At 29.8% G+C, this 15,402-nt stretch overlaps 2 protein-coding genes across 6 annotated transcripts; one reads left to right on the top strand and one right to left on the bottom strand.

The window, feature by feature from the left end:
* The first annotated feature begins 1,458 nt into the window (after positions 1-1,458).
* LOC132923196 (putative uncharacterized protein DDB_G0271606) lies at positions 1,459-7,176 on the top strand. Of its 4 annotated transcripts, XM_060987047.1 has the most exons (16): positions 1,459-1,780; positions 1,871-2,000; positions 2,180-2,293; positions 2,372-2,469; positions 2,538-2,731; positions 2,827-3,044; positions 3,116-3,235; positions 3,407-3,654; positions 3,726-3,845; positions 3,904-4,704; positions 4,760-4,836; positions 5,020-5,153; positions 5,370-5,411; positions 5,471-5,527; positions 6,645-6,801; positions 6,850-7,176. In XM_060987047.1, the coding sequence occupies exons 1-16, from the start codon at positions 1,685-1,687 to the stop codon at positions 7,034-7,036; spliced, it is 2,793 nt and encodes a 930-aa protein (XP_060843030.1). In that variant the 5' UTR covers positions 1,459-1,684; the 3' UTR covers positions 7,037-7,176. The 4 variants fall into 4 exon arrangements, with proteins under 4 accessions (XP_060843030.1, XP_060843029.1, XP_060843027.1 ...); XM_060987046.1 differs by having other exon boundaries at positions 1,460-1,780; positions 5,020-5,135; positions 6,645-7,176; XM_060987044.1 differs by having other exon boundaries at positions 1,460-1,780; positions 6,645-7,176.
* LOC132923195 (E3 ubiquitin-protein ligase listerin) lies at positions 7,163-14,436 on the bottom strand. 2 transcript variants are annotated; one of them, XM_060987042.1, is made up of 21 exons: positions 14,307-14,436; positions 14,150-14,216; positions 13,902-14,072; positions 13,410-13,676; positions 13,242-13,348; positions 12,993-13,173; positions 12,750-12,923; positions 12,485-12,678; positions 12,290-12,422; positions 11,557-12,225; positions 11,307-11,487; positions 10,505-11,244; positions 10,292-10,413; positions 10,078-10,222; positions 9,316-9,485; positions 8,722-9,246; positions 8,505-8,630; positions 8,293-8,433; positions 7,856-8,210; positions 7,417-7,776; positions 7,163-7,291 (listed from the first exon to the last, which is right to left on the bottom strand). In XM_060987042.1, exons 2-21 carry the CDS (start codon positions 14,192-14,194, stop codon positions 7,232-7,234), a joined length of 4,866 nt encoding a protein of 1,621 aa, XP_060843025.1. In that variant the 5' UTR covers positions 14,195-14,216; positions 14,307-14,436; the 3' UTR covers positions 7,163-7,231. The 2 variants fall into 2 exon arrangements, with proteins under 2 accessions (XP_060843025.1, XP_060843024.1); XM_060987041.1 differs by having other exon boundaries at positions 14,150-14,400.
* Between the last annotated feature and the right edge of the window lie 966 nt (positions 14,437-15,402).

The raw sequence follows: 15,402 nt of genomic DNA, 5'->3' as shown, positions 1-15,402 counted from the left end.
TGACAACGATTAAGTAAACGATAAGTAATTACATATATTATCGAGATACTATAAACAGCCAATATGCGGAATATATATATAATTGAAATAAAATATTACCCTTTTTTTAAATTTAATTATTCATTGTTTTGGCAAATTTTATTAGAAAAACATTTGTAATTTTGAATTATAAAATGATGAATATCACATTATCACCTATTTACTCGTAAAATAACTATTTCTTCCCAAATGTATTGTTTTTTTTATTTGAATTCAAGATACTTGAAATTTTCACCAAATGTCATCAGTCATCACTCATCATTAATTTTTACTCTTTTTAAACTATTTATAGGCATGACAAATATTCAATTTTTTTTAGTTTTTTTCTAAAATTATCGATAAAAAATTATTAAAAATATAATACAATATCCTACATAAGTTATTCTTATTTCTGTATACAAATATTAAAAATAATAGGGACAATTTTTTTTATATGTATAATATATTAAGTGAAGTTAGAATGTTGACAAATTCGTCAAAATAGCAAACGATTGCATTTTGTGGATAACAATTTAATATGAAGCGTTTATATTTTTATAACATAATATTATTATGTGCAATTATAACTGCTCACAATAAAATATTAGGGATGGAAAAAAACTACCCCCCGTAATCTGACGACAACAGCTGCATCCGCAATTGTCATACAGTGTTGTGGTGGGGGTACTGGAGTACCAAAAAACTCAAAACCTATTGGCTAGGTATTACAGCATGTCGGCATTACTTGTAAAAGTAACCGTCGTAAGTCTATTCTATGGTCATACTATTGATGAGTTTTGAGTGATATAATATAATATACTTTATTTCTTTTGCAACGTACTGAACATCCGCACGATTTATTAAATTTGGCGCCCAATAAAGAACATATTATTACTATACAGAGGTCAGAGACTCAGAGATACAAGATAGGTTTGTCTTAAACGTCCTATATCGCTTATTTAAGTATCTATGTGAGACCGAAACGAATCAATTTATTTAAAGGTGGGTTTTTTGACAGTTGATCTCAAAAATTTCAATTTAATGGCATTAATAGCATACGTTTTCTTATAGATTACTGTTGGAAAAATTAAAAATCATAGATACTTACTTATAGAGATAAGTAAATTAATAATGATCAGCCACGGAAATCGGTAGAGTAATACAAGCATTTAGGACAATTTGTATAGTATATTTATTAAATAAGTGTGTAAGTAATAAAAATTCAAAAATTAATAATTAATAACAGTTAATAGTTAAGTACCTTTTAAAATTTACCAAATCGTAGTTCTAACTTTCTAAGACTTAACCGCTCCCAGAAACCGTTTTTCATCGGACAATATTAGTCTGAGTACCGTGAGAATGGTAACACTGGCTGGAGTGTTTGTTTCATTATTATTGTATATATATGTACATGAAACGTTTGGAAATCGGTATTCCACCTATCTTTCAATGTTTTTCTTTTCAGCTTGTTGCAGTGTCTTGTTATCGCATTTGAAAACGGCATTAAATATGTTAAAAATATTATAAGTAGGTAATACATCTTTTTTAGGTTTTTTTCTCGCTCCTAACGGTTTTAGAGACTACGGAAATGACCATCGTCGCTCAGAACACCAACCGTCCTGTCATCGGAACACATTCCGATTAAATTTCGTCGATCTGCCGCGACATGATGTCGATCCCAACCAACAATCTCAAGCTGGCTGTGGAAATGGCAACCCGAGTAGAATCAGCTCTAGCAAAACGGGTCGGCGATCAACCGGAGGTATGTGTAGTAGTTTTCGTGCCAGCTTAGACCAATAGTCAAAAAACCAAGAAACACTATTTACAAAATATGTCGTCGCGTCTTGAACAGGCCCAATGTGCGCCCCCTCAACAGGCTACGTCGCAGCTCAAAACCCAGTTCGAAATCAATGACTTAGCAGACACTGATCGTATACTACTCACCAGCAAGTCCATTCAAAATGACATTGAAGAATTTTCGGGTGAATTTTTTTTTTTAGAATTATTTGTTTACCAAAATCTCACCTCAATACCGCAAGCCAGTTTACGAGTGCTTGATATTTATTGACTATTATTTTTGTTAATAGTTTTGATATTATAAATTATATATTGTAAGGCTATTCTTACAAATATCTTAAATTATTCAATTGTTATTGTGTAGGTACGGTGATTGTTACTAGAGGACGATACTTGACTCCTAAAGAAAAAAATCAAGCGTCATCAGAGCGATCATTACATTTACTTATCAAAGGGCCAAAAAAACAAAATTTAGATCGTGAGCATATGTCTTATTAATTATTATAAATTTATATTTTATTTTATTCACTCAAAAATACATTTTTATTTTGACTAGTTGCTATTCAAAAAATTCAATCACTTATTCAACGAGACAAAGATATGTCAAAACATCCAAATTTGACATCTGGTCCTTTAATTAATGGGGCAGGAATTGTAAGTAAAATGGTTTGCTTAATTAAATTCTATTTAAGTATAACTAAAATTATAATATTAATTACTAGGAAAAAGTCTTAATTGGCTTAGACCACGCACCTCCAGCTTTTGACCTCAGAAATAAAATACTAGGCTTAAACGGAGCTAATCTTCATTATATAATGAATGAAACAGGGGCCGTAGTAACCATGCGAGGACGGGGTTCTGGATTCATTGAGGCTAATGGACAAGAATCAGTTGAACCTTTACATCTATGTGTCGAGTAATTTAAATTTAAATTTTAATTGATTATTTATAAACTTGTGTTGCAATTCAATTTGACTCTTAATGTTCCAATGTTATCTGTTACTATTATAGACATGCGAAAAATGAAGTATTACAAAATGGTAGACAATTAGCTTTCAATTTAATTGAAACTATTCAAAATGAATATAGTGCTACTTATGCATCTAATCATGTTGCACCACCACCCAATATTGCTCACCAACCATCCAATGTACACATCCAGCAACCACAAGTAATTCATCAACAAACTATTCAAACCAATAATGGTCAAATACCACAAATGAATCCAAGTAAATATCTAATTTTATATTTTAATGATCTGTTTAAAAACCAATCATCTAATTTTTGCATATGTTTGCAGCTCAATATCAGACTGTTCAAGTAGCTGCACAAACTGGAATGATGACATTACAGGATGGTTCACAAGTGGTACAGACATCTGTTGCTAATGTTCAAATGCCATTATTTACCCAACAAGCCGGTAAGAGTTATATAAATGATTTTTTTTTATTTAAATGAATATTAAATTTTATATTGAGTAATAAGCTTATTGTTTATTTTAAAACTTATTGTAATTAATAATAAATATGATTATTTATGTTCAACAAAATTAAAAATTATATTTTTAAATGGTTGTTATTTTATAATTCAGTACCTCAATTAATGGCTGTTCCCCCACCAGTAATGGGAAGTCATCAACAACAACAATCAGCACAAAACGCACAGGGGCCAACTCATATAGCTTCTTTGGGTCAGCATCAAGCATCGATTATGCCTCAAATTCAAACACAAGTAGTCAATCAGCAACAACACCAACTTCCATTGTCTGTTACCCCAGTCAGCTATTCAGCAATTCAATCACAGCAACAGCAGCTAATTCAACAGCAAGCAATACAAACTGTATGTTCCATATTAAATAGCTTTTATTATTATTTTATTTATATACTTATATTTATTTTCTTATATTTTAGAAAAGTTTAGAAAACGTTCAACATACCCCATCTGTAACTCATACTACTCCTACAACACTAGCTAATGGTGTTATTCCTCATACGCAGGCATTTATGACTCAAGCTGCACTTCCTATTCAAGTAAATGCAAAGTTATTTTGAAAAGTTTCAAAATCAACTAACAAAATTATTTTTTCAGTATATTCAAACATCGAATGGCCAAATTATTGCATACCAACCACAAGTGCAATCAAATACATTCCAAATGGCTCAATCTCCCAATGTAGGACAAGTAACTCAATTAAGCCAACAGTCCAACTCTGGATTGATTGGTACCACTTACATACTTGGTAATCAAATGGCACAATATCAGCAACCATCTGGCCAACCAGGTCAAGTCATGATTGTGCAATACCAACAACCACCGCCGGCTGAAATTCAGCAGCCCGCTGTACAGACTATTCATTTACAACAAACACAATCTGGTCAATTGATCCCAGCAAACATTCCTAATGGCCAATTAATTGTACAACAGACACCAGGGCAACCTGCTCAAATACAAATGATGATGCCTCAACTAAATCAGTTCCAAAATCTTCAACCACAAATTATACAAAACTTGCCAGGCCTTTTACAGTCGCAAGTTAGTCAGGCATCTACACAACAGTTGTTACTCCAACAGCAAGGCAAAACATTTACACAACAAACAGCTTCGCCTGGTGGCAATCAATTAATGTCACTGCCAATATCTCATCAGATTTTACAATCACAAGGTAATGGCATAGTTACAATGACACTTCCACAACAGCAGCAACAACAATCACATAAACCTCAACATCAGTTGATTCAGACACAAATGTCAGATAAACAACAAGTCATTTACAAACAAGATGACAGCCATCAACCCATCATGATACAACAAGGACAGCAGCAGTCAATTCAGTATTTTCAACAAAGTAACCAATTTCAATATCAGCCTTTAAAACGGTCGTATGAAATGGTTAGAAAGTTAAATTTTAGTAGAAACAAAAAAATTCAATAATCTATACATAAAGTGTTTTCAGGTTGTATCAGAAGGTGGAGGAATTACTGGAGCCAAAATAATACGAACTGGACCATCTTCAGTTACTGGGCAAGTACATACACATATGCAATACATTTATTTAATTATTTTACAGCAAATAACCTATTAACAGTTTTTATTTTAGGAGTTTCTTTAATCATGTTATTTTTCAGAAGGAGAGGAGATTAATTTTAACATAACTTTTTTTATTTTACTAATTTTTATTGCAATTTGTATACATTTATTCAACAGTAACGATGGTAATGATGACAACCAAATTCGCCAACTGACAATTAATGGTATGGTAGCTACATCAAATACAGGGAGACGTACTCCGCAGACTAATTTTCAGCATCAATTAGCAACAGGTGCCTCAAACATTACAGGTTAACAATTGTAATGATAAATAATACTACTTACATTGAAAAATTTTTATTTTCCAGCGTAGCTGCATTTATTCTAATTACATATTATTTTTCAGATTTCATAAGGAAAACTAATAATATTAACATTATTTTTTTACAGGATTTTAAAAATTCTCTTTTTAAGTATTAATATTTGTTTGAAAACATTAATAACTAATGAGTTAACACTAATTTCAGGTGATTCACGTTCCAAGGAATGTTCAAACATGAATTCCAAAGGTAAATATTTTAAAATAATTTACAAATGATTCAGTTAGTAATCATAAATTAATTTTCAGAAGACTTAAATAAACAAGTTGACAGAAATAAACAGCAGCGATATCAATTTTATCCAGGTAAATATAATTAATTAATCTATACCAGCTAGTGATATCAAAAATCCAAATTTTCACTTATAAATAAGATTAAACTTACATTGCAAAAATGTATTAAAGTCGAATATGTTTGAGGTAATAAAATATCTCAATAATGGAAAAATGCCTATGTCACACCTATTTATAAGGCAGGTAATAATAAGTTGGTAACAAATTATAGGCTTATAACAAAACAGTCTGCTTTGCCCAAACTTTTGGAAAAATTAATGATCCCCGCGTTAACTTTCACTTTTAATATCATATTAGATAATAATCAACATGGTTTTAGGAAAGGATGCTCTGTTGAAACTAATCTACTATGTTTTGTTAATACTCTTATACGTACGATGGAGTCAAATGGACAAACAGATGTTATTTATACGGACGGTCCTTAGCAAAGCCTTAGACTGTAAATCACTCTGCCCTCATTGCCAAATTACGCTTGTTTGGTATACATAATCCGTTATTATCTTGGTTTAGCTCTTATTTAGTTGATAGATCTCAACAAGTAAAAATCAATGGATTTTTATCTGATTCATTTTCAGTCACTTCAGGTGTTCCCCAGCGAGGCCACCCATCTCCATTGCTGTTTGTCATCTTTGTAATGGATTTGAGTAATTGCTTTAAATTTTGTAATTACCTACTGTTTTTTGCCGATCTAAAAAAAATTGCCAATATTTTCTCATTTGATGACTATAGTTTAATTCAAAATGATCTAAACAGAGTTAGTGGTTGGTGCCGTTCTAAATTTCTAATGGTCTTAAGTTAAATACTGCCAAATGTGATAAAATGTCATTTTTTCTTACTAATTCTAAAGTAAATTTTGACTATTATATTAATGGTGACAAACTTGTTGAAATTGTCATCTGTAGGTGGTATTCCAATTATTCTCTTCTGAATATTTATGCTTAAAAGCACTTAGAAGTCTTGGTTTTATAATTCGTAACACGGAAGAATTCAATAATGAAATTTGTCTTAAGACCTCATTAGTTAAAAGTTTTATTAAAATGATAAATGAAACTATGGTATAGCGCATTGTTGTTAACTATTTTTTTTTTAAACTATATGGACATAAATATATATTCATGTTTGAATACAGGACGTGGATATGAACCTGATCAACGATCAGGTACTCCAGTATCGGAATCTAATCGAACACAATCTGTGACGTTCACAGTATTGCCTGATCCGATGAGAAATCAGACTTTTACTCCAGCTCAAGCTGCTGATCTACAACAACAGCACCAACAACAACAGCAGCAGCAACAACAACAGCAACAGCAGCAGCAGCAACAACAACAACAACAACAGCAACAGCAGCAGCAGCAACAACAACAACAGCAGCAGCAGCAACAACCGCAGGCCACCATTACATACCAAACCCAGCAACAAATGCCGTCATATTGGATTCAGCAAGGTAGCTCCCCCCAAGAAGGTACTATCACTGGCACATCCCCTCCAAAAGAAGGAACACTCCATTATGTAGATTAATTAACGAATTGTTTAAATTGCATATGTTCAATAAATTGATTAGTTTCATATTTTTTTTTTTTATACTTATAATTTTAGTTGAATTAATAATTATTTTTAAGTCTATTTTTTGAAAAAAAAAATAAATTTTTTAAAAAGCACGCTTTTATTTATTTTATAACAATCATCAATAACAATACCAATAAGTGTTCTAGCTTAAAAAAGATTACGGCATATAGGACATGTAGATTTGTTGCTTGTAACAAACCATTTATACTGAAAAACAAACCAATCAGAAATATTAAATTATTTAAATTATAAGTAGGAAATCAAAAAGTGCAGTTTATAATTTATATGGTCGATTATATACATAATATGTTAAATATTAGCCAAATACTTACTAAACACGAGCTGTGAAATTTTTTGTGACAAGTACGGCAGGCAGACTTGGGCAATTGATAATTAGAGTTATGAAGTATAGAATAACATATGTAACACTCTTCAACGCCATCAAACTTCTTTGTGATATTCAATTTCCATAGATAAATACCGTCAATGATCGAGCCGTTCTGATGTGAAAAAAACAGTGCCAACTGTTTCAACCACCCTTTCCACTGAGACATGTTAATCATGCTCTTGTCGCTGCTGACTCTGATCAATCCTAAAGGATGGTTATTGGCCATCTGTATGGTGATGTCCACGGCTGTTTCTTCTATCATGTATGAAACAATGAGTATACCACGGTTTTCATACAAGTTCACCTGAACAAATACCACGGGATAAAAATCAATAGTCAATAAACCGTGTTCACATTGGGAAATGTTACAAATTAATACATACCACTATATTGTCGATTTTTTCTGCTTGTTTGATATCTTGGAACTCTTGAACAATCAAACTCTGCGATACATATTTGGTTGTTAGTTTGTCCACTAACGTTGACACTTTATGTTCACTGTCCACCCACCATTTACGTACAACGGCCGGCAATGTGTGTAACAGATTATAATATGTCCAGCACACCATATGCCAGAGTTTTTTATTATTCCAATAGTCTGTCGGTGAACAACTGGGCTTCAAGTTGAACAGCTCTTTGATAATTGGATTGACGTCATTATTAGCATATGTCTTAATGATAGATTGTGGCATCAGCTTCAACAAATTCTCCATTAAAATAGAAATTGAGTTATTATTGCTAAAAAAAAATATATGATAAGTGTCTTAAGTATCAGTTTGTTGTTATTAATTACTTATTGTATGTGCATAACATGACTTACTTCAAATGAGAAATGTACTTGTATCGTTCTTGAGAATCGAGTTTTGAACATAATTTAAATATAACATTCCATAACAACAAATAAACTCTAGTATTTTTTAAATCCTCGGAAAAAGTTTTAGGTTCAAATGTATTTCCAATCCTGAGAATACATTAAAATTTAAAACTATTTAAAACACAACTAAAAATTAACAAAAAAATAAAAATAAATACTTGATATCAGTTAACATTGTACAGATCAATTCTTGAAGTTTTTGCAAAGGTAGTGTGGAAAGTTCAAACGGTACTTGTTCGGATTCAAAGTCAGTGTCCACATCAACTTTGCGCACCTCGCACAATCTGTCGGATTTTAAAATAATATGAATACAGAAATGACACAAATAGTATTTACAAAATACTATTTCGCAGTTTTTTTTTTTTTTTAACATACCTGTCCAAAATATTGTACGCAGTGATTTCAATTGGGTAGCAGTCTGAATTAATCAAGTCTGAACAAAGGCTAAACCAATGTTTTTGATCTATTTCCTCAAATTCTAAATAATTCATAGCATTGCTTAGAGCTTCTAACACAAGTTCATGAACACAACTGTTACAATTTGTTGACAATTCAACCCAAATCTTCACCAAACAATCGCGTACAATCTTTGTGTCTGATCTAAATACTATCAGGTTTTCGTTGCTCTGCGGTACATGCTTATAAATTTCTTCATGATAAAATTTCATCAGTTTTACAAATAAGGAACCGACCAAGGCAGTAGCAACCCCAATGGGTAAATATGTTTTGCAGTCAAAATTTCCTACATTGGTTAGGGTTAACATTATAGATTCTAAACGACTGAATATTGTTTTGCTATATTTTAATATGATTGACGCATCGTCTGTGTAGAGAAAGATCAAGTTTAAAAACTCAATGTTACGGATGGTTTCTACCATTGTCTTTTCGTCCTTCAAACACCTAAAAAGTACAAACATATGATCATCATTCGTCATTAATTACTAGAAATAACTGGAATGAAAAACTTACTCAGCATCGCTAGTGAGCAATTTTTCTTCAGAATCCAATACTTTCTGTATCTGAGAAATAGTATCACTGTTGGTCGTCTTTCTAAAGTGCACATTCCAAACACATCGTGTATCTGCCAATGAAAGATGATCATACTCCAAGTTGCTCATGCCGCAAAAATTTACAAAAACCTACATAAGTCAAACAAAGAATGTTAAAAAATCATATTCAGATATTGCATATTTATTATATTAATACATAAAAAATTATTTAATTTCCTAGTTTCTGTATGATATTAACAATAAGTTAGTTATTAGCTTATCACCCATCATACAAATACTAGAATGTTAAATAATAGATTATAAATAACAAAATAAGTAAAAACACATATTAGTGCAAAATATTAAATTTGTCATTTTACAAAATTTCCAAATACATTTTTTATCATTACTTCAGGTAATTTGAAATTAAGGAGGAAACAAAATTTGAGTTATTAAAATTCAAAAACTAAGTTTTATGAATGAAAAATAATTTTTATTTTTAAGATATTAAGGTTCAGGTTACTAAAAGTTAATTATATTATTTTTGAAGTGGATACATCCAAATTATTAGAAAAAGTATATGTTTATAGCTATGTAATAAGTATATTACTATATATATTACCTATATACTATAAGTAGATAAGCAGTATAAGGATAATGTTAAAATTACAGATTAACTAACATTAAATAATAAATCTATTGAATGATTCAAGTTTAAAAAAAGAATAAAAATTAATGTCACCTGAATAATGTGTATACAATTTGGATTATCACTATGTTTTGACATTGCAAAATTATACAAATTAATCAATTCTTCATTTGACAATGACAACATATCCAACACAAATTCTAATGATTTACACCAATATGGACCATCATCAATTGTTCTATAGTTAAAGTATAAAAATGAATGTAAAAATGGTACATAATTAATCATAAGAACATCATCTACATACTTTTCCATAATTTTGTTTATGATAGCATTAGCCACATTTTTTGATTGTGATTGAATGAGTACAGCAACACTAGTTTTAGTATCCTCAAGAACAGCACTCTTGATTTTACAACAATATTTTCTCTGAATTAAAAAAATGTATTTTAGACAACGATTAATAATACATAATATGGTTGACAAATTCATTTTTTTTATATATATAATATAATCTTACATTTGAAAAATATTTTAGTAGGTGCGCAACCACATTTACATTGCATATTATATCAGCCATAATATTGACAAATTCTTCATCTACATTTTCCAATTGATTGGGTAGTTCATGTTCATTGAAACATTTTAAAATCTGTTTTGTGAATACATACATATGAGAATATAATGCATACACAGTGTCAAAGCATTCATTGCTTGTATCAATATCATTTTCAATATTTCCGGTGTAAAATAGTGATCCATCAATATAAGATGCTAATTCACAACATTTAATTGCTTTTGAGTGATTAACACTGTTCGCACACTTTATCAACTCATATAAAAATTTAATTGGCAAGGTATTTTGTTTGGTACATAATGAGAAATCTTCAATAAATTGATCTACTGCACTTTCTACATGTTCTATATCAACTCCTGTAATTTGTAGGTAATTTGTGACAACCAAACTACATCTTTTCATTACTTCATTGTCATGTGAATCTATCATATAATTCAACACAAGTTTCCAAGTTTGACTGAGCTCTTCTAGGTCTCTACATTCACCATCTTGTGATTTTTCCAAATATGTACAGATTAAGCACTCCAATGTGTTGAATATTAGATCAAGATAGGAATTGACAAATGATTGATCACTCAATTTTTTTTCAAATATTTGTCTTAACATAATAACCAGCGAAGAGGTAGGATTTGTATGTACAGTTTCCAAAAGTACTTTTGTCCATTTCTCACACACAGTATTTTCTAAAAATACAACTATCATATAATTTATGTTCAAGAATTTGTTCAAAATTAAAAATAATCACCTTTAAGTATTAAACAATTTGTGAGAAGATTTGATTTATTTAAATCTACATTAAAAGATATGAATTTTTTAAATTCATCTTGCATAGGAATAGCCTCTAACCAATTGCAAATCACCATGGGTAAAGTATTTCCCTCACTAATATACTTCATTATTTCTTTAAGTACAACATCTAATCCAAACTGAAAAAATTAAAAATTAAAAATGTAAAATATACTTTATTACAAAATATTTAAATAAATAATAAATACCAAATTTAAGTCATCAATCATAGTAATTCGTTCATTATCATTATCAATGGTTTCCAATAATCCAACAATTACCGATATTGAATTATAAGTCAAAACTTTTTCATCATTAATCCATGTTTTAATATATCTGTCATATAGCCTGAACAATGATGATGTATTATCATTAGTGCCAGGTAATGTTTGAGATAATTTTTGATCGACACCATAATTTTTAAACGCCAATATCACTTGACACACGTGGTTGGCATACATATGCCCTACTTCTGGGTAGGAGGTTCTATCTAAATAGAACTGTAAAACTATATTAACAAAACTTGCCAAATCATTTTGATAGTCATCACTTAATAACTGTTTTGATGGTAGAAACACTTCTCCAGATTCTTCAAATGTAACTCTCAAATTTTTTTTTTTCTTTACTATAGGATTTCTCAAATGATTCAATACAATTAAATGTACTTGTAACTGGCCTAGGATGTTATCAAAAACAATTTCTTCATTAAGACCACTCCCAATTAAAAGTGTATTTAAATTATCCCATATTGTAGTTTTTAAACTATGTAATTTATTAATAGTCAAAAATTCAAGGAAAACTGCTAAATGAGATATAACTGGTGGTGTCATAGTTTTTGCTAATTTTCCTGCAAGACTGAACTTTATCAAAGTTAAAACCTGTTGAAAATATATTATATTGGTAAAAAAATTACTTAAATATTATTTAAAATTAAATACATACTTCAGAAACTACTGTACTACAAAACAATTCATCTTCACTATTATTTCTCAAAATGTATGTAACAAAATCAAAAAGAGTTTCAATACCAGAAACAAAATTGGTACGATCAAAGCGATTAGACATTTTTTCTAACCTAAAACACAAATCAATGTAATGATTCAATAATAAAACTAATTGTTGTTTAAAACATTATACCCTTGTATAATTGAAGTAATACACTTCAAATAAAATTCAGTAGTTTCTATAGTATTCATAACTGGACAATTTTTACATAGTTCTAATAAATTTTCATATGCAGATGAAATGCATCCTTTTGAACAAGACAGAAGTTTCCATAATTTAGGAAGGAAAATTTTTTCAGCATTTGATTGTGACCAAAAGTAGTTTAACTATATAAAAAATAATATTAATAATTATTCAGGTTATAAGATTTACCTAAAATTTATAATATAGATTTTACTTCGGGCTTTGATAAAACAATTAAAATATTTTTCCAAATAACATTGGACACAGTGACATTATCTTCATCAATATTATCAAACACAGCAAAAGCAACCTTTTTACATTCACTTTCTAAAAAGTGTTGCAATTTAAATAGTATAGAATGCAATAGAGTATACCAAGCTTGTCGAACCTGTAGATAAACAATGAAAAACAATTTATAAGCAAATAAAATTATTCAAGAAAAAATTGTAAAACATACACTTGGTGTTGGATGTTTATTCAACTTCCAATAGGTAGAATTAGTAAGTAACATTGATTTCAAATCACTTTCAATATTTTCAATATGTTCAGTAGGAAGTGAGATTAAAAATGTTGCTGTTGCATACAAACAACTAGTGGCAGTTCTAATTTGCATTTCCTTAATTTCATCTGAATCGACTCTTTAAATTAATTTTAAAAACATAAATATATAGATTTTTAATGCATACATTAGCTTATAAAAACTTACTTAGTATTTAATAATGCTGAATTGGTAATGTTCTCAATTAAATAATTAAATATTTCTTTTTGACAAAATACAATTACTTCAGTTCTTTTATTTGGAGGGAAAGTATTCTAAATTATACAGTTTAACATAAAATCAAATTTAAATCTACATGATTATAAATGTACAAACCTCGAACGTAGATGATGCAACAGATGCAGTTGGTGGATGAGTGTCATACTGAGCCACAAACCAATGGGCAAAAAATCTTTTAAGATATGGTGCTACATTTCGTTGTACACGGTTTAAGTAGGACCTTAAAGCTTTCTGGGTACCTTCGCGTATACGTGGTTCATTATCCTTGCACAAATTTACATATTGAGCAATCCATGGAGCTGAAACTTCTCTAACAGTATCTTCATCTTTAGAATCACATAGCGTAGCAAATTCTTTTAAGGCCTATAGAACATATTATAAATGAAATCAAGTTTTATTGGCCCATATAAGTTATTAACTATACAGTAAAACCTCTCTATAACGAAATCAATTACTTGAGACCAACAATTTATTCTATTATAAGTCAATTACACTACTGTATTTAAACCGGATATATTCTGTTTTAAGGAGCATTATGTTTTACAGAGGGCCTGTTATAAAGAGGTTTGACTGTACATCATTACTTACTTTGAGTTTAGTAGTAGAATCTTTTTTGTTCATTTTTTTCAAAACCACTTGAAAATCCGGACTAACATTGCAATCCAAAATGTCAGCAAAGGGGAATTTAAGCTTATCTGGAATCACTGCATATGTATCAGTAGTACTTAACAATAACTGAGCTCTTGAACTACTCGATGGCTATATATAGAATATATAAATTAAGTTTCAATACCAATATTTTACTATTCCGCCACATTAACAACAAATTAACTTACTTTATAATTATTTTTGACCCTTTGAGCAACCTGTTTTTTCCCCATTGTAATATTAAAATTTAAGTAACTGTTAAATAAAAAATAGGTATCAAAACAATAACATTGACGAATAAACTATCAAATACACATGCATTTATTATATGCAAACAATAAATACTTGTCTGATTCAGCTCTAAACGTATGTTTATTTTAATTAAAAATCTAATGTGAGTGATAAGTTCACTAATATTATAAATTTGTTTATAATCGACATACGTACGTCCTATTAACATAATACGAAAGACGAATCACTGTTTTTCTTTTACAAAAAACAAAATCTTATCAAATGTTATGGCATAATATTTGTTAATGATAACACTACACGGTACCACAAACATAATAATAGTGTTTTGCTTGGTAGTTGGTATTCATCATCCAATATTCCAATGAATTGAACCATTTGAACATTAGTTCATAACAGTTCAAAATAAACAGGTCACAGGTGCGGATAATTTCATAAAATACTTTTAGATTCTGAACGAAGTGATGAATGTATTAATTTTACAATAATATATCTTTAAAAGTTATTGGTCTTACGTTAATGTATTGCCGAAGTTCTTGTGTAACTATGTAAGGTATATAATAGATTAAATAATAAATTGCAAATTTTAAATTTACAAACGATGGCTTCTAAACACATGCAATATTATTCTAAGAACTGGTCTTTACTACAGTTCAGGGGCGGACCCAGGGGAGGGTTTGAGAGGTCAGCTGACCCACAGTTTTTTCTCAGTAAAATGTAGCCCCTCAAAATTACAAACTACATAAATATGTATACAATACTACAATAATCAAAAATGAAATAATATTAAATAATAATACACAGACTCAAGAACATTTCTATAAAAATGTAATTATAAATGTAAAAATAAAATATGATGTATAGAAAGACGTGAATACTGGGTATTGAACATATAAGTATATAATATATCGTGTATGAAATTGTGCGGCTGGCGCACAGAGACGTCCCTAAACAGTTTTCAAGGGGGAGGCGAACCTATTTTTTAAATCAATGACTACCCAATACGTAATTTTCAAAAATGTAGATGAACTATTAATTCAATTTTACTTACTTAATTTTAGATTCTGGACGGAGTGATGAATGTATTGATTTTACAATGATGTGTGTGGTTTTTTTATTTTTGTGTCTGTCGTCACGTTTTGGAGTAATAATAGTGCTTTGATTTTTGACTTCAGCCCCTCTTTGAAAATTA

Source organism: Rhopalosiphum padi, chromosome 2 (assembly GCF_020882245.1).
Source record: "Rhopalosiphum padi isolate XX-2018 chromosome 2, ASM2088224v1, whole genome shotgun sequence".
NCBI classification, from domain to species: Eukaryota; Metazoa; Arthropoda; class Insecta; order Hemiptera; family Aphididae; genus Rhopalosiphum; species Rhopalosiphum padi.
Note: the sequence above shows the minus strand (reverse complement) of the source record. Positions and strands in the feature narration are given on the sequence as shown.

Coding starts and splice junctions, on each gene's coding strand:
- LOC132923195 (XM_060987042.1), bottom strand. CDS start 14,194: ATGGGGAAAAAACAGGTTGCTCAAAGGGTCAAAAATAATTATAAA. Junction 12,423..12,484: donor ATTACTTCAATTATACAAGG/GTATAATGTTTT, acceptor TTTGTGTTTTAG/GTTAGAAAAAATGTCTAATC. Junction 7,292..7,416: donor AATTTCACAGCTCGTGTTTA/GTAAGTATTTGG, acceptor TTTGTTTTTCAG/TATAAATGGTTTGTTACAAG.
- LOC132923196 (XM_060987044.1), top strand. CDS start 1,685: ATGATGTCGATCCCAACCAACAATCTCAAGCTGGCTGTGGAAATGGCA. Junction 2,732..2,826: donor CCTTTACATCTATGTGTCGA/GTAATTTAAATT, acceptor TTACTATTATAG/ACATGCGAAAAATGAAGTAT. Junction 4,837..5,019: donor GGACCATCTTCAGTTACTGG/GCAAGTACATAC, acceptor TTTATTCAACAG/TAACGATGGTAATGATGACA.